At 39.7% G+C, this 23,158-nt stretch overlaps 1 protein-coding gene across 2 annotated transcripts in view; it reads right to left on the minus strand.

Moving 5' to 3' along the window:
* Window positions 1-3,112: 3,112 nt before the first annotated feature.
* The window catches only part of HSPA4 (heat shock protein family A (Hsp70) member 4), a 53,239-nt gene continuing 33,193 nt past the window's right edge, over window positions 3,113-23,158 (minus strand). The window contains exons 8-19 of one of the 2 annotated variants that reach the window (XM_008052459.2): window positions 17,368-17,444; window positions 16,013-16,164; window positions 15,377-15,483; window positions 14,839-14,972; window positions 13,634-13,815; window positions 12,273-12,359; window positions 11,197-11,349; window positions 10,021-10,146; window positions 9,020-9,127; window positions 6,974-7,093; window positions 5,764-5,925; window positions 3,113-5,246 (exon numbers count right to left, since the gene is read on the minus strand). In XM_008052459.2, coding sequence (XP_008050650.1) covers window positions 5,043-5,246; window positions 5,764-5,925; window positions 6,974-7,093; window positions 9,020-9,127; window positions 10,021-10,146; window positions 11,197-11,349; window positions 12,273-12,359; window positions 13,634-13,815; window positions 14,839-14,972; window positions 15,377-15,483; window positions 16,013-16,164; window positions 17,368-17,444 — 1,612 coding nt within the window. In that variant the 3' untranslated portion in view covers window positions 3,113-5,042. Of the gene's footprint in view, window positions 5,247-5,763; window positions 5,926-6,973; window positions 7,094-9,019; window positions 9,128-10,020; window positions 10,147-11,196; window positions 11,350-12,272; window positions 12,363-13,633; window positions 13,816-14,838; window positions 14,973-15,376; window positions 15,484-16,012; window positions 16,165-17,367; window positions 17,445-23,158 lie in introns of both variants that reach the window. The other variant, XM_008052454.1, reaches the window with a different exon arrangement.

Consider the following 23,158-nt stretch of genomic DNA (forward strand, 5'->3'; position numbering starts at 1 on the left):
ACAATAAACCAAAATTAGCCGGGCATGGTAGCGCGCGCCTGTAGTTCCAGCTACTCGGGAGGCGGAGGCGGAAGGATCGCCGGAGCCCAGCAGGTCGAGGCTGTGGTGGCCAGGAGCGGCCACTGCACTCCAGTCTGGGCGACAGAGTGAGACTCCAACTCAAAAAAAAAAAAAAAATTCAAAGTACATGTAGAAAACAATGTGAGACCTCCAGTATGCGGTAAGGGCCTGCTAACTTGTATAGTTGAAATGCCTTCTCAGTACTTCTCCACTGATACAGGACTCTCAATCTAATATTCCACCTGGCCTTTGCAAGATGTAAACCCAGACACAACTAGTGAAAAAGGTCCAAGACAAACATAGCTTTCTACCCGGGGTGCCAAAAAAAAATGTACCACATTTTAAGAGATGTTACCTAAGTATTACTTTTAGTTTGCCAAAATCAGAAGTGTCTGGACACTGATGGCAATCATGTTGAGCACCTCTTGTAATTGTAGAAGTCATAAACGTGACTTGTATTCATCTTTCGTTATCAGCATATTATTACTATTTTAATCGTTTTTTCATTTCTTAAAATGTGTACTTTTTTGGCACCCTCTCTATATTCTATTATCTGTGTGTTGTGCTTGAATCTGGCAAATTCCATAGAGGAATTAGGAGTAAATATCCCCCCATTCTGTCCTGAGAACATATGCCAGCACTGGACTACCAAGGTCAGAATTAGCCTGGCACTTGCATATGAACACTGGGCAGACCTGGAGAGCATTCTGGTTTACATATCCTGGGATCTTTTCTCCCCCAACCCGAGACCTATAATCTTTCTCTTTTTCCTCCCAGGTATGTTGCTCCTACCCCAACATGGCCACTTTTCTCATTTAGCCTCCTAGACTGATGTTTAAGTGATCACCTCCTCCATTTCTACATTTCTTGCAGCATCTGCTCCAAATGGAGCAGCATCCAGTTCACAAGGACAGCAACGTTCCAAGACCATGTCCCAGGGCTGCCCCAGTCAACACCAAGGGAAAAGCAAGGAATGTACGGCCCTGCAGTTCCATGGTCTCCAGGTAACTGGTGGAAATTATCCTATTTACACAGGACTGTGGGCACAGGACAATACCCAGCCTTCTTCCCAGACCCATGCCTCACCTCAGAGGCCAGGCTTCTTGACCAAGTGGCAGCACCTTAAGCCTCAAGCTCTCTAAGTCCACCCAGTTCCCACCCTCCTGAAGTGCCCCAACAGCATCTGACCCTGCTGGCCCCTGCCCTTCTCACATTTCAAACCCCTCCTCCCAACATGCCTGTGCATCCCTTCTCTCTGGCAAGCTCGTTTCCTTCTAAGTTACCATTTCCTCTTCCTGACATCCAGACAACCTTAATTCCCTGAAGCTTCCTTCCAACCCACCTGGAGTTTCAATCTCTTAACTCCATCCAGTACAGCTTCTCTATCTCGTCTGAACTCCCACCAACATCTACGGCAACTCCTAAACTTCCACGCGTCCAACCACCTCTTCCAGGTTTGAAACTTTGGAACCATTCATTTAAAAAACACTAGTGTCTTAGTAGAAAACTGCTAGATACTTATTCTTTTAAAACACAAACAAAAACATGCAAACAGAAGTCACCACAATCCCACCCTAAAGAAGAAATCACTTCATTTGGAAAAGTCCTTCTGGTTTTCTAACACACATTTCATGTTCTTTCCAAACACGGAAGGCTGTGTAGTTTCGTAGCCTATATTCCTCATGTGAAAACAAAAGGCATCTTCTTGTTAAAGCCACCTAAAAGAAAAATGACTGAAACACATCAAGCAAACAGACTGTACCATCAAACACCAGATCAATAAACAAGTCATCAGACGCCGGAAGTCTGCCTCACATTGCCTCGTCACTAACACACAAAGGATAACTACCATCCCAACTTCTAAAGCATAGTTTTGTGTTGGAACCATGCTTAAATCTTTCCTTTCCCTACAGGTACTGACACCAGCCATCTCCCCCTCCATGAGGCTATCCCCTAAAAAGTGGATTTTAAAAGTCCCACTACCTCCAGCTTCCCCCAGGCGCAACTCACTGTGCACACATCATACCGGCCTTCCTAGACAACTCCCAGCTCCCTACAACAGAACCCCAATCTGTCAGTCCTTTCTACCACCTCTAACAGTTTCCCTACAAACTTGAGAAGCATCCCCAATGCCAGCCACTCACCAATGCCGCAGAAGCAAGTTCTCCACACAATCTGAAGCTGCCCCACTGTAAAACCTCTACACCAGTCCTGGTTTTTCTCCAACATCCTCTTCCCCTCCTGGCTCAGCTGGGCTGCTGTTCCCTTTCCAGGTGATCCCAATACTCCTGTTAAACAGCCATGCTCTGCTTATCACCAGCTGGCTGGTCTCAGGCTTCCCCCTCCCCTCACCAGGGCCCACTCTTCTCCCAAGGACGAGATGCTCAAGAGGAAACCACTCACTAGGGTCCCGGTTCTTACGATACATGGCTAGAACAGACCTTGTTGGTAGGCCTTGGCAGGTGAGCTTGCTCCTAGCAAAGCCAGAGGACCAGAACTGTGTAAATGGCAGGACCCCAGGAAACAACACCCAGATCTCTCCCCACCTGGGTTCCATGCCTTCTGCAGTTAAGACCTCTTTCACTGGCTCCATCCCTTTCAACACCCATCACCACCCACACATACACCAAGGCACACATCCTGTGCACACACAACCCACATCCAGCAGTGGCAACTAACTGATCAGTACTCTAGGCCATGTTGCTCCTTGGGCAGGCATTCATCTTGGCACTTAACTTAATACCATAACCCTCACCTTTTGCTATTGTCAGAACCCTCAGAAAAAGGACCAGTAGTCACTGGAACAAAATAAGGAAGAATTCCTACACCAGAGGAACTGGGCCAACTCAGCAGGGGAGAATGAGGACCAAAAAAAAGCAACTTCTTGTCACCCAGCAATGCCTCAACTGTTGTTCTTCAGAATGGAGGTCTCAAACAGAAGTTTACTGGAATTTGGCTAAGAGGGTTCCTACTATTGGAGAAAAGTTTGCATTAAACACACACACACGTGCACAAACAGCAGCCTTCATTATGAAATTAAGGAAACCACTTCTTGGAGTGTAAGACAGGTTTCTTTTATTAGTTTTTCCTAAACTTGTCTCATGTTTACTGAATGATTTTCTTAGTGTAAGAATGTGACCTGGAGCTTTAACAAACCAATTTGGAAAACACAACCTGGATGAATGCTCGTCTGCATACAAGTCATCAATTACCACTCTTCTGGCCTGGCCTCCATGTAAATCCAACTGGTCTTAAAGCCTGTCTAAACAGAGAGCAAGCAGACCACATCATCTTATTTCTAGTTTTAACTTCAAATTCACCCCATCCCAGCACCCACACCCTTCCCCACACAAAAAAGAATTTTTTTTAGAAGAAATGGCCATTAAGGACTGAGTCAGTTGCATAAGGTTGGCTTAATTCTGGAGCCAGCACTTCAAAATAGATATTGGTCTCACAGCAGGCCAGCTGGAACTCTTGAAGCATGACAGGGAGAGAATGAGTAGAGGATACTGTGAGAACAGAGCCCAATTCCTGGTGCCGAAAGGTTTCCATGCATGTTTACATACCAACATAAATATACTTCCACCTTCCTCTTCTCTAAGCTTCACGCAGCACTCAAACTTCTCAGTGTAGAGCTGGAGAGAAACTTTTTCTAACTATGCAAGATATAATCTTATTTCTAACAACATAGGCCAAAATTAACAGAGAGGCACTCTGTTATACAGAATATCAACTTTATACAAAGATCCAAAATGTAACCAGCAAGGATTGATTATAACTTTATAAGACAGTACCACCTCTGGCCTCTAACACAGGCTTCCCTTGGAGTTTCCAAAATGCCTCACTCCTATCGACACTGCCCCAATGAGCAGTCAGAGGAATGCTTTGGTCCACCTGACATTGACTGCAGTTAAGAATGACGTGCTACTATAACATCAGGCACCACGCTTCCTTAACACTATTTCAGACTCATCCAGTACAATCCAGTGTATCTTAGTTTTCTGTATGATCTGACAGCTGTTTAACAAGTAGAAATTGGCAGATTTATGACAGATGTTATTAACACTTAACACACAAGTGATTGTGAATGAGCTAAAAAGAACATTTAACTCCTGTCCAAGGAGTTCGAGCTACACCTCAAATTTACACAAAACATCCCCCAGAATACAGGCCAGAATACAAATCTTTACACCATAATTAACAAGGATCAACTCCTCAGTTAAATTTATCATGCCTATATCCAACAGTACATCTACCCAATTCTAACCTTCTGGAAATTATTTAGACTTTGATGCTTGGGATATTAGTGACTACACTTTCAGGAAGAGCCCCCAGGCCTAAAACCCTCAATTAACAGCCTGCTCTAGGTCTATTTTCCCAAGAGCAGCACATGGCAGGTACAATGGGAGCACTTCTATGGAGACGGTGGAGAATAGAGGTGGGAGTAGAGGTGAAATGCGAAGAAACTCAGAGCACACTTTTGTCGCTCTGCTATGTTAATCCATGCCGTGTCATGCTCTAGCCCTCAAACAGAGGGAGACCCCATCCCCATGCCAGGCAGGGAGCCTGTGTAGCAACCTCCACAACAGATTTTTAAAGCATAATTAGAGCTCCTGCCTTGTAAGTCATAATGAAAAGTCTGCATGATAGCTAGTTATAACTTTAGCTACAGCTCAACTTTCCAAAACAAACTTATTCCTGTAGACACATGATTAAACATAAAAGGAGTGAAGCATAAGCTCAGTAAGACTAACTGGGCTTCTAAATAGTACCATTATGAAAAAGATACAATGCATTTAATTTCTGTATCTAACTATTTAGAAGTCAAAATGCTCCATACATTACCTATATCCCCTCCCCTGGAATTCCCTAAAAACTGACTAAGAAATCTTCAGTATTCATTTTCTCTAGTTGATATTTAGAACAAAGTTGACAACTTAAAGCTTTATAATAGTCTGTTTTAATATAAACAAGTGTTGGAATCAATCAATGTCCATTTCAGGAAGCTTCTTGTCTGACTCTGAAGGCACAGCTGTGTCTGTACCCTGCTCAGCAGCCTGGGGGCCTGGGTTGTCTCCTTGTCCCTCCACTGGTCCATTCTGCTCTGCATTTTTTTGTTCCTCTTTTGGAGGTTCCACTTTGGGTTTGGGCTTTGAAGTTATAGGGCTACAAATACCCGTCAGCTCCTAGAATGGAAGAGAGAATATGAAGTTTCTTATACATTAAACTTTACAAGACATGCCAAACCCAAATCTACCCTCTCCCACCTAATCCCCAACTCAGAAACTAAGATGCAATAACAAAGTTCCCTCCTACATGTCACTTGAGTATTATTGGCACATTCAAGACCAGCAACATTCACTTTCCTAATACTAGAGTGCATGAAAACTTTAAAAATCTGAAGCTGGTTGCTATAAACTTGTTGTTAAGCACAAGTAAAATGGTCTTTTCTCAACTGTCACCTTTTTCGCAATATAGCTGAAAGTTGCAGACATCCAGTATTTGTCTCTGACTAGCATTCCGTACTTTGTATTTTTATTCGGATTATAAACACTAAAAGACAGTCATCCACCATGAGGTAAATACACATGAGTGGCAACCGGGAACAGAACTTGGAATGACGTAAATCCACATCAGTGGTCACGAATGGGCTAATAAGATTGTCAAGAAAATACTATTTATATATTTAAAGCCACAAATTACCTTAATTTTAGCTTCAATGTCTTTTGACTTGACAACTGGATCCATGGTCAGACTCTGCTTGTTCTGCAGATTCAGCTTATTATTCATCCACTCCATCGCCTCATTTGTGCTTTTTTCTACCTTCATGATGTCAGCAGCATCCAAATGATCATACTGGTCCTCCTGCAACCAGGAGACAGCCAAACATGTGTTAAAGGGTGAAGCTCTCCTTCCTCAAATATTGTCTAGTTTGTCACAATCTTTCAAAAAGTTACAATCTTTCCCCCAAAATGAAGCACATTTAGCCTCACAAATCTAAACAGATAGAAAATATTCAAGAAAGGAAACATAACTCCAATTTTTAAAAATACTCAGGAAATAAAATTAGGCCAAGAAAATTAAAAAGGTGGCAATTAAAGGCTTAAAAAGGACAAGTAACAGCACATTTTACACAAAACCTTACAAAGAATTTCACAACACAAAAAATGTACATCAGATATGAGAACTGAGGTTTAGGACTACTAGTTTGGAACCAAAACAACAATGAGTACAATGTTTAAAAGAATAAATGAAAGGCTTTCAAAAGGCACAATTTAAAAAAAAAAAAAGCTCAATGTATTGCTCTTAAAGTTTCTTACACTGACAATACATCAAGAACTTGGAGGATAACGAAGTTGCTGCAACCTGAATTTTGAAGTCATGCTTCTAGCTAAAATGCCAGCTCTTCTAACTTAGTAAGCGTGGGTATTGCTTAAGGAAAGTGAGGCTTAATGAAATTAAAAGTTATCTATAAATGTCGATACCACCACCTATCTCATAAGGGTACTGTGTGGATTCAGTCAGATAACATATTTATAAAGTATTCATCACATAGCGGTCAAAAATTGTTAAAAAGTTTACAATAGTCCTGAAATAGTCCTACATCTGTAACAAACCAAATGAACACCTAACAAGTTCTCAGAAAGGCTGGCATGTTAAGTCAAACACCGAGGAAGCATTTCACAGCAATAAAAGGCAACTGAACACAGCTCAATTCCAGATTCCACCTATTAAAGAGATGCAGCAAATCCTATAGCTCTTATCAAGATACTATAAAACATAACACATTATATTTAACATTAAAAATAAGTGTTACTAAACAGTCAAAAGAACAATAGAAAAAAATGCTACGTAATGCCCCAAAATTTAACTTCACCAAAACAAGAATAGGAAAGGCAGGGGGGATAGATACCTTGTTTTTGAAAGAGTTGATTACTTTCATATACTGTTGGATCTGTTTCCCTAGTTCTTCAAATAATTTTGGTCTCTCTTCAGATTCCTGGAACCGTATCTTAATAGGTTGACCTAGATTCTTAGCAGAAGAGAGAATATACAATTCTTCATAGGGGAGCTTAAACTATCAGAATTATACTGTTTCTACTGTTACTAAGATTACAAAGTACATTTAACTTCAGTGTGCTATATAAGTGTTTCTCCAGCCCACTGGAAATATGAGGCTACCTCTGTCACTGAGCCCTAATATTCAAAACAGAGCAGGAGTCTACTGTAATCCCAACACTTAGGAGGCTAAGGTGGGAGGATTGCTTGAGCCTAGGAGTTCAAGACCAGCCTAGGCAACACAGCGAGACCTTCATCTCTAAAATTAGCCAGGCATGAGGGTGTGTGTCTGTAGTCCCAGCTACTTGGGAGGCTGAGGCAGAAGAACTGCCTGCACCCAGGAGGTCAAGTGAGCCATGGTCATGCCTCTGCATGCCAGAAAAATCCTATAGGACAAATGATCTAGCTCCCTCATCAAATAAATAAGGAAGGGGGAGGATGACAGGAGGAGAACTACAGACACAAATTTAAGAAACAAATCAGGACTGAGCATGGTGACTCATGTCTGTAATCCCAGCATTCCAGGAGGTCAAAGTGGGAGGATCACTTGAGGCCAGGAGTTTGAGTCCAGTCTGAGCAACACAAGGAGTCCCATCTCTATTTTTTTAATTATTTTTTAAAGAGACATATCAATAAAATGTATAAACCTCATTTGAAAACAGTAAGTCCCCTGCATACTAACCTTCAAGTTGTAAACTTTCAAAGATTCAACATGCATTCAAGTGCCCAATCACATAAGTTAGTTCATGTGTCTGGCATACATTGTCTCATGCATGTACCTTCTATAAGCGGTTGTGCTTCTGTGTACTTTACAGTAATGTACATAGTAGTACAGTATCTTTATTTCAGGCACAGGATGTCCAGAAGCTAGCTTGTAAAAGCAGCAGTGATGTAGCTGGTATAAGCTGACTGTGTCAGTTGAGTACCTAAGCTAACTTTGTTGAACTTACAAACAAACTGAACTTACGAACCCACTCTTGGAATGGCACTCATTCTTATGTAAGGGACTTACTGTAACGAATCAAACAAACTAAAACATCATTTAATGAAATAGCTGGAACTTGAAAACTTTAAACCTATAGTAATATTAAGAAATTCTTAAGGTGGGTAACACCTAATGTTAAATTTCCTTTTATTGAAATATTTTTGGATTGACTATAAAATGAGGAATGTGCTTCACAAAACAGAATAGTAAGAAACAAATGAAATATACTGGCAATAAACTTACAACAGTTTTTTTTAGTCTCTACTTTCACGTGTTTGGCATCTACCAGAATAAAAGGGAAGATAAAAACAACGGGAAGGACCCCATGGAGACTCTTAATATTCTTGCCAGCATTATACTAAACTACACCATCCTTGAGAAATTCTGCTCAAGAAAAGTAGCCATACTGGTCCAGTGCTACAAGGAACTAAAGCTAAAACTAAAGGGAAATGTAAAAAATGCATCCTTGTACACTAACATCCTTTTCCAAATAAAAAGTTTCAATTTTAAGTAATTCTCTGTATTTTTAAGCCTAAGGTCTAACAATCAGATTCTTTAAATACAAAACCAGATACTGTACTTGTATTGAGAATCAAAATTATATGAACAGCCCTGCCCCAACTGCATTGCAGAACTACACCTTGCTAGTCTCTCTCTTGATGCCTAGAATGCACTATAGCTCCAATTCAATGAAGCATTACAAGCCTAAACTCGATTTTCAGAAAAAATTATTTTGTTATTATCAGGTTCTAAAAGTGAGAATGATAATGAGCCTGAGTCACAATGGATATAGTTCACCAAACATCATTTTCAGCCTGTCTTCTTTACTTGACATGACAATTCCTCCTAATTTTGAGCTCTCATTGGAAAAGTCGTCAAAGATTCAGGATCCCTCTGCTCTCCAGAGTCACTTACTTTTAATTCAGCCAATTTATCAACATAAACTTGCTTTGGCTGGTCTTCTCCATCCTCATACAACCAATTTTCAGTATCTTCCAGTTTCAAAGTAAAACTGTTACGATCCTAAAGATAAAGAAAATATTATAATTAGATCAATCAAAAAACAGTCAAAGGCCAGGTGTGGTGGCTCACACCTGTAATCCCAGCACTTTGAGAGGCTGAGCCAGGAAGATCACCTGAGGCCAGGAATTTGAGACTAGTCTGTGCAACACAGGGAGTCCTCCTTTCTACAGGGAAGTAGGGAGGTAGAGGATATGGGAAAAAAGACTAGCAAATGTTTCATTAGATACAGGGGGTTTTATTATATTATCTCTGCTATGGGGGACTTTGGGTACATTCAAAAATTTCAGAATCAAAAAATGGCATTTAAAACAACTGAGTCTGCCCGGGGCTGATGACTCAGCCTGTAATCCCAGCACTTTGGGAGGTCGAGACGAGTGGACTGCCTGAGCCTGAAGGTTCGAGACCCACCAGGCAACTTGGTGAGACCTCGTCTCTACAATGAATCAAAAAAATTAGCCAGGCATGGTAGCATGCGCCTGTAGTTCCGGCTACTTGGAAGGCTGAGGTGGAAGGATAGCCAAGCCCAGCAGGTCAAGGCTGCGGTGGCTGGGAGCGTGCCACTACACTCCTGTCTGGGCGACAGAGTGAGACTCCAACTCAAAAATAAATAAATAAATAAAGCAACTGAGTCAAAATAAACAGGAAAAAGTGAGCTGATTTTTTTTTAAACATTCAAATCTGTCCAAAAGTGTGTGAAACTGATGCATATCAAGACTAAGATTCAGGAAACACCACACTAAATACACAATAAAACTATATAAAACCTCCCCCCCCAAAAAAAGTACATTTTTAATAATTTTACTATACACATAAAGATGCAGACATCCCTTCAAATCCATTTACTGATGCTCCCAGAAGACACAGTAGCTAGGTACACTGAGGCATACACTTACATCTTCACTAACAAACTTCTCATATTCACCACCAAGCTTCTCTCTCATTTCATACACATATTCTTCCACTGCGTTCTTAGCATCATTCCGTTCCTTCTCCAGTTTATCCTGCATGATCATCTTACCCTGAGAATAAATACTATGTATAAATTACTTAGATAGTAGGACAACAAATGTTTCCTCTTAAATACTAATATGGGACAGGTGTAGTGGTTAACATCTGTAATCCCAGCACTTTGGGAGGTCAAGGTGGGAAGATTGCTTGAGTTCAGGAGTTCTCTTAAGACCAGCCTGGGCAACATAGCAATATCCCATTTCTACACACACCAAAAAAAACTAATATAATTATAAAAGTAGAGAATTCTTCTTCACCAAATTCCTTTAGTTCTGAGTCACCCAACAAAGAAGAGCTGTAAGACTAGCCCTCAACAAATTTTGAAGATCAAGAAGCAGAGTTTTATGGGTGGGATTAGGAAAAAAGAGCAATGGAAATACCAAGGGAACACTCAAAAGCAAAAATGAAGAATTTAAAACAAGAGAACTTTTAAAAAACTATTGGTTCAATGTCACAAAGTGACATACTCTGCTGTATTATTTATAATGAATACGAAGAAAATCAAATTTATTAATGCAGTATAAATACAGAAGGTTCTGTAAAGTAAAACTATTGTAAGATCCAATGGATACCTGATAAGAAACCTCAGAGACAAGAATTCATTTAATAAATCTGCACCGGGATCCCAAACCTTGCACCACTTACCAAAACCAGAGTTACTATATTTACACAATGATTGACATTGGGAAGGAACTAATAAGCAAAATAGCGCTATCAATTAATGCTGTATGCTTTCTCCTACTGATCAACTTCCAGGATCCACCATCTAAGATAACCCAATCCTCTAACTTAAAATACACTGACACCCCAAAATGAACAATGTCTCCCCTTACAAAGATCTCATAACAGACCTTTTAGCAATACAGATATCATATTAGCATCTCTATGTAAGAATTTTGACATATCATGGGATTTATTACTGCAACTTGCCCTGACAGTAACCAAAAGTCTTAATTTTTCTAAACAACCAAAAATGCATAAAGGACACAAGGCACAGAGTCTGGATACTACGGTCACATTAATTTGTTAATTCATTATTCTAAGACACTTTAAATAACAACCTCGTTTTCGATGTACAGGTTGAGCATCTCTCTGTCAATCTGCCATAATAGCTGATTCTCAATTGGCAGGTCCACAGTACTGGTCTTCACTTTTGCCTTCTTGGCTTGAGGTGGTTGGTCCATCTTTTTGTCCTTTGATCCAGCTTGAGAGGTCTAAAATAGAAAGAGAAATGATTATGAGAAAATACATACACAGACTAACAAATTTCAAAGTGGGTCATGATTCAAAAGTTGTTTTTGCTTCTTCATTAACTTTGTTCTCTAATGATCTGAATAATGTAGGACTATTGCAACCTCTGGAAGATAAATAGATAAATATGATATATCTAGAATAGCCAAATTCATAGAGATGGATGACTGTCAGGGGCTTGGGGGAAGGAAAGGATGGGAAGTTGCTTAATGAGTACAGAGTTCCCATTTTATAAGACAAAAAAGTTCTGAAGACTGGTAAACAATGTCTATATACTTAACACTACCGAACGGTACACTTAAAAAAATTAGCCAGGTATGGTAGCACGCGCCTATAGTTCTGGCTACTTGGAAGGATCATCTGAGCCCAATGGGTAGACACTGGGGTGGCTGTAAGCATGCCACTACACTCCAGCCTGGGCAACAGAGTAAGACTCCAACTTAAAAAAAAGAAAAGAAAAGATTAAGGTGAACCGGGCTCAGTGGCTCAGCCTGTAATCCCATGCCTTTGGGAGGCTGAGGTGAGTGGATTGCCTGAGCCTGCAGGTTCGAGACCCACCTGGGCAGTGAGACCTCATCTCTACAATAAATCAAAAAAATCAGCCGGGCGTGGTAGCGCATGCCTGTAATTCCGGCTACTTGGAAGACTGAGGCGGAAGGATCGCCGGAACCCAGCACGTCGAAGCTGCGGTGGCCGGGAGCAGCCACTGCACTCCAGTCTGGGCGACAGAGTGAGACTCTAACTCAAATAAATAAATAATAAATACATAAATAAAATCATTCAAATACAGAAAGAATCCCTAAAATATCTCCTTTCAAGAAACAGCCCCTCAGTCAAAACCACTGTTAAGAGACTGCCAATTCACACTCCAAAACACAACTCATACCTCCATTTCTTCAGATTCTGCCTTATTTTCTGCTGGTGTCTGCTGCTGTTGCTCTTCAACATGTGGTTCCTCCTGGTCCACTTGCATCTTCTGAAAAACAGATCAAATTAAACACTGAAATCAGAAAATACTAATGAAAGATTAAGTAATCTTCAAGACACATTGACAAGGTCACATGGTATGGAATTCCTGCTAAATTGCCAGCAATCAGAAAACCTAGGATCAAATTCCAGGTATGCCACATTATTACCTAGAGCACAGATGTTTTCTTCTCTGGACCTCAATTAATACATCTGTAAATGGGGATAACTTGCCCTACCCTAACCTTATAAACACGAGTGACTGTGGAATTGCCTTGTACACCATAAAGTATTCGTAGTTCACAATGTGGTATCATTTAACACAATCTACAAAATCCAATCTGAAGAAAACACAACTTTCTCCAAGCTTCCTCACAAGTACTTTATCTCAAAAGCTGTAACTTTTTCAAACAGTTCCTAAATCAGCCTTTCATTCTCAAAAGTATGACCATTACATTTGCTAGGGGAGGTGAACACATTGAGTATTCTGTTAAAATTTAAAAGTCTAACAATAATGACAAAGGTCAAAGTTTGTGGAGAGCCTGAACCAGTAGTTCTCAATATCAGCATCATATTAGAATGACCCAAAAGCCTTTTTAAACTACTGGTACCTGGGCCCCAGTCCAGAACAACTCCAACAAAATCTCTAGGGATGAGACTCAAACATTTGTAGTTTTATAAAGCTTTGATTCTGATATACAATAAAGACCCAGAGCAAAATCTATTCTACTTGGGAAAATAACCAAGACTCAGAGCACTCTTCAATAACCAGAAAGAATTGAGACTAACTCAAGATGAGAAATGCATGATCTGAAGAAAGGAATCAACTGTGTTCCATTTCTATACAAATTCTGCATAAGGCCAGGAGCAGTGGCTCATGCCTATAATCCCAACACTTTGGGAAACCAAGGCAGGAGGACTGCTTGAGCCCAGGAATTCAAAACCAGCCCGGGCAACATAGCAAGACCTCATCTCTACAAAAATGCTAAAATTGGCGGCATTCACCTATAGTCCCAGCTACTTAGGAGGTTGAAGCTACAGTGAGCCAAGACTGGGCCACTATAGTCCAGCCTGAGCAGCAGAGTGAGACCCCATCTCAAAAAAAAAAAAAAAATCTACATTAAAATATTTTGCTGATTCACCTATGTTGGGGGCAAGAAACATACACAAACCCACCTTCACTCAGCAGCTCTGTCACAATGTTCCTCTCTTATAACATGCTAGAATTTCTAGACAAATCACCACTGGGTCATCATAAACATTATAAAATGTCCAGATTACCTCTTCCTCCTTCGTATTCTGATCTGTTTCCATCGGTTCCTCATTTTCCTCAGACTTGTGTACTTCCACTAGGGATGCACTGGACACACTGAAAATGCCATGGACATTTACTCGAACCTTAACTTTTACTTTTGAACTGGAGCCATCAGACTGAGGAGTGACTTTCTGAACTGAAAACTGAGCTAGGGACACGAGAGACAAAAGAAAACACACAGCGTAAGAGGATGAGTTAAAACATAACTACATGCCAACACTGCCAGGTTATGTCCATTTCTCAATGACAAGTCAGTAACTGACATGACAATTCAAATAAGCTAAGTGGGTATTCCTAGATTCTTACAAAATTCCCCTTTCACATATAGTCTAACTCTTATGATCCTGGCCCAATTAAGGGCTCAAATTATCCTTTAATTCTTTCCTTATTAAAATAAGTCCCTTATTTTATCTTTATAGCCTACTTTTAGATAAATTTCTGTAACAGATTTGTCACAATCTTCTCTACTGGAAGAAAAAGAAAAAAGAAAACCAATGAAACCACACCACTCTTGTAACTTATCAATAAATCGCTATTTCTAAATCCAGTACAAGGGTTCTATTTATGTTGATTCCCACAACTCTGCAAAGAATAAATTTCATCCTTATTCTTGGTTTTACAAGCGAGGAAAACAGAGTAGGTTAACTTTCCACAGCTTCTAAATGCTATTCAGGATACTTCTGATATTTTACCCATGTACTCTTTATAGTATAACTAATTTCTCTCTCTTCTCAACTTGTATTACTTCTAGGCTATAAGATTGCCCTAGAGTCTATAAATATGAGAGTCTAGACAACATGGTTCCAAAACCTAGAATGTGTTGATACTGTATCACAATCTCCTAATGATTTTCTGTGTACAGTTTTTTACTGTATATTAGGATCAGAATTGAATTTCAACTCCTTACAGTATCTAGCACCATCTTATGCACATGTATACACAGTGTGCATTAATGAAAAAAATACTGCCTACACAATGGAAGATCCAATTAAATAATAACCATCTGGCTGGATCTGAACCTGGCAACAAGACTGGAAAAAGTTTTCTTTTATGATCTAAAGTACATAAATTTCAGAATATCGTACTTGTTCTTTCTGCTATCCCAGTTTTCCAAGTGGAAAGTTTTTGCTTTTTTGTTTGCTTGTTTTTTAATTCCCAACTCTTTACATACCTATAGCAGGATCTGGATAGGGCAAATCCTGAGGAGAGCTGTAATAGGCCTCAAGAGTGAAAGGTTCCTTTCTATAAAATGTGAGAACTTTAGAGAAAGGAGCAGCATGATTTTTTGAAAAGACTTCACAGTCACTAAATGGAAGAAAAGACAAAAACATACAAATTCAAGATAGTCCTAACATTTTTACCCACATATTCTAGGTCTGTCATTATTGTATAGTCCTAGTTTCTCTCTTTTCTCAACTGGCATTATTTCCAGATTATAAGGGTTCCAAGAATCTTTATATATGAAGTCAGGGAAAAAGCAAATACGCATCAATTAGCACATAAAAGGCACCAATGACTTCAGCAGAATCAAATGTTGAAAACTAAATAAGGACACAGATTCTTTTATTCTGACTAAAACAGGTGATCACTTTGCTTCATGCACTACAACAAAATGTTACAGATTTATATAAATTGAAATGGAAGCCAATAGATTACTCAGACTTAACTGAATTAACCTGAAGTATAAAAATGACTAATAAACAAATTACCTTGACCCTTCTTCAGCTGGAGAGTTCCATCTCAGAGATATTGGGTATGGTACTACATCCGTGATTGAAAATTCTCTGACTTTGAAAGCAGGCGATAAGATTGCACACTAGAATAACAATTTTTAAAAATTCCATTTGACAAGCATAGACATTATAAACTGATAGTATCACTAAACCTACAAATAATTAGTTCAGAAGATTATCTTCAATGGTCTTTTTAAAATATTTACATTAATAATGTAATGGTACCTGAACAAGCAGTTTTATAAGCCATCATTTTTCAAATTACCTATATGATGTAGCTATTCCTTATGATTTTTCCATAAACATGCCCATCCTTGTTTAATCAATGTATACTACATCATATTGACATAGATAGTAGGATAAATTCTGGTAGTATTTCAGGCTCAGAGTTTACTTATATTTCTAGTCAATTAATTTATCTTAGTATGTGTTGGAAAGTAAAATTACTTTTATGGCTGTCACCTCTGCTATCCATTTCAAAAAAAAGGTTTCAGAACCTTACACCTTGAAATCACCCTGAGCTAAACTCAGATTATTAGATTCATAAACCACTTAACCATCTTGTTAAAATGATCTTGCTAAATGGCTATCTATAAAAGAAAGAAAGCTTACCTGCAATGCACAGCCTCGAGTGACAGCTTCATCGGCATTTAATGTTGTACTAAGTTCTTTACCAAAAAACTTGCTTATCTTCTCTTTTACTGCAGGTATTCTTGTAGCACCACCAACTATCTCCACTGCGTAAATATCTTCTTTCTTTAACTCTATTGTTAAACAATCAGACATTTAGATTAAAAGAATCCTTAATCAGTATTTTACAATGAAAGAAAAGCAATAACATCTTATCACAATGAAGTAAGTCACAGATCTATAAAACTCTTCCACTCCCTCATCCCCCTCCACAACATACCTACACTCATGCCCACAGTGACACAGGCGTGTGGCATCTCAAAACAAGTAGGTATTTTGATTCTCAAAACAGTAAGGGAAGGATAATACAACAATAGTGGGATTTAGTTTAAGAGGTGAGGGTTTGTGACACAATCTCATACAATATATTGATGCTAGAACATCAATAGACCAAATCTTCAAATACGCCAGTCATAAGAAAATAAGAGAGCCTCAAAATAGTGGGTCCCCCTGACCTGGCATGAAAGTAAAAGAGGTATTCAGAATTACATCCAGGCATTCCAATGCTCTATTCAAAGCATAAACATAGTCCAAATTAAAACACAAGTATAGTTTCTTCATATCAGAAAGAAATAAGATATGTATCAAGGCTCTGTGGCTGCCTATAAAATACCCCCTAATAGCACCCGATTTCCTGGTCATATTTTATTTAACAACCACTGACAATTTCTTGAGAAGGACTATTTAAAGAAATAGACTGTCCCAGTGTGGAAAGAATATGCCTGTCTGCCATAATCTCTCTCATTTAAGAGCAAAGTCTGCGCACAACTAACAGTACAACTCAACACTCTGAAAGTTAGCAACCAAAACAACAGTGAACTCTAGGTAAACATTCCATCAGAGAAGGTTTTAGGAAAATCAGTATATATTCCTAAATCAAACAGCCACCTTTTTTGAGACAAAATCAAAACATCTTGTGTGTGGTTATCACACCTTCTCTTTGCTGTATCTCTCATTCAGCTAAGTAAGAATTCATTGACAGAAAAGCATACAAGACTAACACATCAGCATTGCAAAAGACAATTTTTACCACCATAAAATAATTCATTTCTCAGTCTGAATTAGGTTTCTTGCAACAACTTTTATTAGATTTCCCTGGACATTTGTCAAAAGATTACTGTGGAGGAGGGAGGTGCTCCAGGGGAAAGATAAAGATAAAAAGCAGCTTAATATACTAGTGAAATAGTTCACACAATAAAAATTTATATAGCTGCTTGAGAGAACATTTTTCCAAAGAGTCTGAGATATACAAACAATTCAATCACAAAAATACTTACTGGCTTGTTCCAAAACACTACGAAGTGGTGGCTCCACTCTAGCTAAGAGATCATCGCACATCTCCAGAAATTTTCCTCTATTAAAAAAACAACAATAGGTTAAATCACATTCCACTTTTATGTGGAATGGATGACTATAATAGAAAAAAGATAATAACAAGTGTTGGCAAGATGTGGAGAAATTGGATCCCTCATACATTCCTGGGTAACGTAAAATGAAAAAGGTGCAGCCAAACTGGTGTTTGGCAGTTTCTCAAAATGTTAAATGGAGTTAGCATATGACTCAATAATTCCACTCTAGGTATATATCCACAAGAACTGAAAACACATGTTCACAGAAAAAACTTATACATGAATGTTCACAAGCACCAACTTTGTTACTAACAGCCAGAAAGCAGAAACAATTCAAATGCCTATCATCTGTATTCAGCAATAAAAAGAAATGAATACAATAAAAGGAACTGATACATGTTACAATATGAATCAGCTCTGAAAATATTAAGTTAGGTGAAAGAAGTCAGTCAAGAAAGACATTATGAGACCCCATTTATATGAAATGTTCAGAATAGGTAAATCCAGAGAAAAGAATTAGTGGTTGCCTAGGATTAAAGGGAGGAAGAAGAGATGGGATGAATAGCTAATAAGTACATGGAGATTTTATCTTTTTTTAAAAAAATTAATCCTTTCCACTCAGATGTTCCCTCTGAGGGGATACTAACAAACCATTCAGATGTCCCTTCTCAGGGGACACAAAGAGATTGCTGGTGATTATACAGGACAAACTTAAATCAGCAGGTATTATGTAGAAAGAGAATGTGTGAAGTACTTTCACAGTGGTGCACAAACTGGACAATCAATTACATAGTATTAATGTAGGAGAGAGGAAATGAGACTGCATTGTCTGTTCCAATAGAAAAACTATCAGGTGGAAGATGTCAAACAAATTACTATTGCACAATATGTATCAATAAAGCTGCAATGCATGTCGGTGACTTGTTTCACATGTTACCAGACTTTAGGAAAACATGAAATTTTGAACTTTTTGTCATAAGTTCCTCAATGTCCTAAATTCCATTATAAACCAAATATCATCACAATAAAATAACTGGTTCCAATGCTATACTATTTAATATGACGTGATTCATTTTTCAATATTTTGTAAAAAAAGTACAGTCAAGTTACTGGTAGGTGATCTGTGAAACGTCTCCAAGTACAAAGGGTTAACAGTTTTAGGTTTACAGACAAATGAACACAAAGAGAATTCCCATATATGCTCACCTCATCCTCAGCCAAGTTCCCCTATTAACATCTTGCATTAGTGTGGTACACTTCTTCTAATTAATGAGCAAATACTGATGCCTATGATATTTTCTATTAGGGTTTTATGAGTTTTGTTTGACAAATATGTAAGTATCCACCATTTCAGTATCCTACAAAATAGTTTCACTGCTATAAAACTCCCCTGTGCCATTCCACTCTCCATCCAAATTCTGGGCAACTGATTCTTTTATTGTTTCCATAGTTTTGCCTTTCCCAGAATGTCACCTAGTTGGAATGTACAGCACATGGACTTTTCAGGTTGGTTTCTTTCACTTAGCAATACGCATTTAAGGTTTCTCCATGACTTTTTCACAGCATGATGGCTGATTCATTTAGGGTTTCTTTATGAAGTAATGAAAAAGTTATAAAATTTAATTGTGGCGACGGTTGCCCAGCTCTATGAACTGAATTATACACTTTAAAAGGGTGACTTTTGGCCAGGTACACTGGCTCACATGTGTAATCCCAGGACCTTGGAAAGTCGAGGCATTAGAGACTAGCCCAAGAATCCAAGGCAAACCTAGGCAACATAGCAAGACCTCATCTCTACCTAAATAAATAAACAAATAAATAAATCAGAAAACTATCCAGGCATAGTGGCATGCCTCTGCACAGTACCAGCTACTCGGGAGGCTAACATGGAAGAATTACCTAAGCCCAGGAGGTCAAGACTGTGGTGAATCATACACGTGCCACTACATTTCAACCTGGGTGACAGAATTCCAACTCAAAAAATAAAAATAAAAGGATGACTTATAAACTACATCTCGATTTAAAAAAAATAAAGATGTAGAAAACACCCATCAGAATAACAAAATTTAGGTTGCTAATACCAATATTGGTGAGCAATCAGAGCTCTGACACGTTAGAAGTTTAAAATGAGTTTTACATCCAATAGCAAAAAGCTGGGGGAAAAAAGTGTCCATCAATAAGAGAAAATAATAAACGTATAGTGTCACACTAGTAAGCAATACTGTAGAAGGAACAGTAACATAAGCAACAACTAAATGAATCTCAAAAATGTTATGCTGAGTAAAAGAAGCCTCACACAAAAGACAATGTATTAAATGATTCCACTTTTAAGAAGTTTCAAAACTGGCCAATTTAATACAAAACTCAGTGATTACTTGAGGATAGAGGCCTGAGGAAATTTTCCAACATAATGTTCTGTTTCATGATAAGGGTATTGGTTACAAAGATGTGTATGTTTGTAAAACTCGGCAAATGAACACTTAAAGCATAAGTATGTCACTATATAAAAATATATCCCCAGCTGGACAGGGTGGCTCATGCCTATAATTCCAGCACTTGGGGAGGCCGAGGTGAGAGGATTGCCTGAGCTCACAGGTTTGAGATCAGCCTGGGCAACTTGGCGAGATCTCATCTCCACAATAAATCAAAAATTTAGCCGAGTGTGGTGGTGCATGCCTGCAGTTCCAGCTACTTGGAAGGCTGAGGCAGAAGGATTGCCTGAACCCAGTGGCCAAGGCTGCAGTGACCGTCAACGTCCCACTGCCCTCCAGCCTAGGTAATAGGGTGAGAATCCAACTCAAAAAAAAAATACATCCCTAAAACATTGAATTCTAGCCGGGCTTGGTGGCTCAGCCTGTAATCTCGCGCCTTTGGGAGGCTGAGGTGAGTGGATTGCCTGAGCCCGTGGGGGTTCGAGACCCGCCTGGGCAGCGAGACCTCATCTCTACAATAAATCAAAAAATCGGCCAGGTGTGGTAGCGCATGCCTGTAATTCCAGCTACTCGGAAGGCTGAGGCGGAAGGATCGCCGGAGCCCAGCAGGTCGAGGCTGCGGTGGCCGGAAGCGGCCACCGCACTCCAGTCTGGGCGACAGAGTAAAACTCGAACTCAAAACAAAAACAAAAAAAACACTGAATTCTGGTTAATATGCAAACTTTAGTTTTTTTGTTTTGTTTTGTTTTTGTTTTTTTTTTTTGAGTTGGAGTCTCACTCTGTCGCCCAGACTGGAGTGCAGTGGCTGCTCCCGGCCACCGCAGCCTCGACCTGCTGGGCTCCGGCGATCCTTCCGCCTCAGCCTTCCCAATAGCCGGAATTACAGGCGCACACTACCACGCCCGGCTGATTTTTTGATTTATTGTAGAGATGAGGTCTCGCCAAGTTGCCCAGGCGGGTCTCGAACCTGCGGGCTCAGGCAATCCACTCACCTCAGCCTCCCAAAGGCGCGGGATTACAGGCTGAGCCACCAAGCCCGGCTTGCAAGCTTTAGTTTTTGGTAGAAGTATGCAGACAGATGTCTGCAATTTACTTTGAGATATGTCTAAAATTAAATTGATGAATAGACAGGCCAGGGGCAGTAGCTCACACCTGTAATTCCAGCACTTTGTGAGGGGAGGTGAGAGAATTGCCTGAGCCCAGGGGTTCGAGACCAGCACGAGCAACTTTCATCTCTATAATAAATCAAAACAATTAGCAAGGCATGGTGGCATGTGACTGTACTTCCAACTACTTGAAAGGCTGAAGTGGAAGGATCACCTGAGCCCAGTCCATGTATTTCAAGGCTGTGGTTGCCGTGAGCATGCCACTGCACTCTAGCCTGGGCAACAGAGTGAGATTCTAAGATGGACGGAAAGAAGGAAAGAAGAAGAAAATGTCCATAATTAAAAACATGAAAAGCAAAAAAGACTCTAGGAATACAGCAGCAGCAATGAAAGACATTTCTTAGTCATTTACTTTTTTAAAGTTTTAATGAAATATAATTCACAAGTCATAAAATTCACCCGTTTAAAGTGTACAATTCAATGATTTAATGTACTCAGAGTTGTGCAAGCCATCAACACAATCAATTTTAAAACATTTTCATTACTCGAAAGAAGAATCTTTTAGGCCAGATATGGCTCACACCTATAATCCCAGCACTCTTGGGAAGCCGAGATAAGAAGATTGCCTTGAGCCCACGAGTTCGAAACCAGCCTGGGTAACTTGCCAAGACCTCATCTCTACAATAAATCAAAAAATTAGCCTGGCTTGGTGGCGCGTGCCTGTGGTCCCAGCTACTTGAAAGGTTAAGGCAAGCCGGGGTCGATGGCTCAGCCTGTAATCCCGCGCCTTTGGGAGGCTGAGGTGAGTGGATTGCCTAAGCCTGCGGGTTCAAGACCCGCCTGGGCAACTTGGCAAGACCTCATCTCTACAATGAATCAAAAAATCAGCCGGGCATGGCAGCGCGTGCCTGTAATTCCAGCTACTAGGAAGGCTGAGGCGGAAGGATCACTGGATCCCAGCAGTCGAGGTGGTGGTGGCCGGAAGCGGCCACTGCACTCCAGTCTGGGCGACAGAGTGAGACTCCAACTCCAAAAAAAAGAAAAGAAAGTTTTAGGCAGATCACCTGTGCCCAGCAGGTCAAGGCTGCAGTGGCCATGAACATGTCACTGCACTCCAGCATGAGCACAGAGTGAAACTCCAACTAAAAAAAAATAATCTGGGCTCGGTGGCTCAGCCTATAATCCCGCGCCTTTGGGAGGCTGAAGTGAGTGGATTGCCTGAGCCCGCGGGTTCGAGATTCGCCTGGACAGCGAGACCTCATCTCTACAATAAATCAAAAAATCAGCCGGGCGTGGTAGCGTGCGCCTATAGTTCCAGCTACTTGAAAGGCTGAGGCGGAAGGATCGCCGGAGCCCAGCAGGTCGAGGCTGCGGTGGCCGGGAGCAGCCACTGCACTCCAGTCTGGGCAACAGAGTGAGACTCCAACTCAAAAAAAAAAAATAATAATAATAATAATAATAATCTTTTCATTAACTGTAATCTTCCTCAACCCTCCTACACACCTCATAGCCCTATGCAACCACTAATTTACTTTCTGTCTCTATAGATTTGCCTATTCTGGACATTTCACATAAATGGAATAATAAAATATCTAGTCTTCTGTGACTGACTTCTTTCATGAGCATAGATTTGCCAAGGTTCACACGTTTTAGTATGTATCTGTCCTACATTTTTTTAAATTGCCAAATAATGTCCCATTGTATGACATATCACATTTGTTTATCCACTTCATCAGTTGATGGACATTTGGAGTGTTTCCATTTTTGGGCTATCATAAGTAGTGCTACTGTGAATATTCATGTATGAGTTACTGTGTGGACATGTTTCCATTTCTCTTGGGTATATATCTGGAAGTACAATTGCTGAACAATATGGTAATAGTACATTTAACCTTTTAGAAACTGCCAGACTGTTTCCAAAACAGCCAAACCATTTTGCATTCCCACCAACGTTGTATGAGAATTTCTCCACATTCTAACACTTGTTGTTATCTCTCTTTCTGACTATATACAGCAATCCTAATAGGTATGAGATGGTATCTCATTGTGGTTTTGATTTGCATTTCCTTGATGGCTAATAATGTTATTATGTTTTCTCTGCCTATTGACTATTTTTGTATCTACTCTTTTTTTTCTTTTTTTTTTTTGAGTTGGAGTCTCACTCTGTCGCCCAGACTGGAG

The sequence above is a fragment of the Carlito syrichta genome, unplaced genomic scaffold (assembly GCF_000164805.1).
Source record: "Carlito syrichta isolate Samal-C Ts95f unplaced genomic scaffold, Tarsius_syrichta-2.0.1 Scaffold70824, whole genome shotgun sequence".
Classification (NCBI taxonomy): Eukaryota; Metazoa; Chordata; class Mammalia; order Primates; family Tarsiidae; genus Carlito; species Carlito syrichta.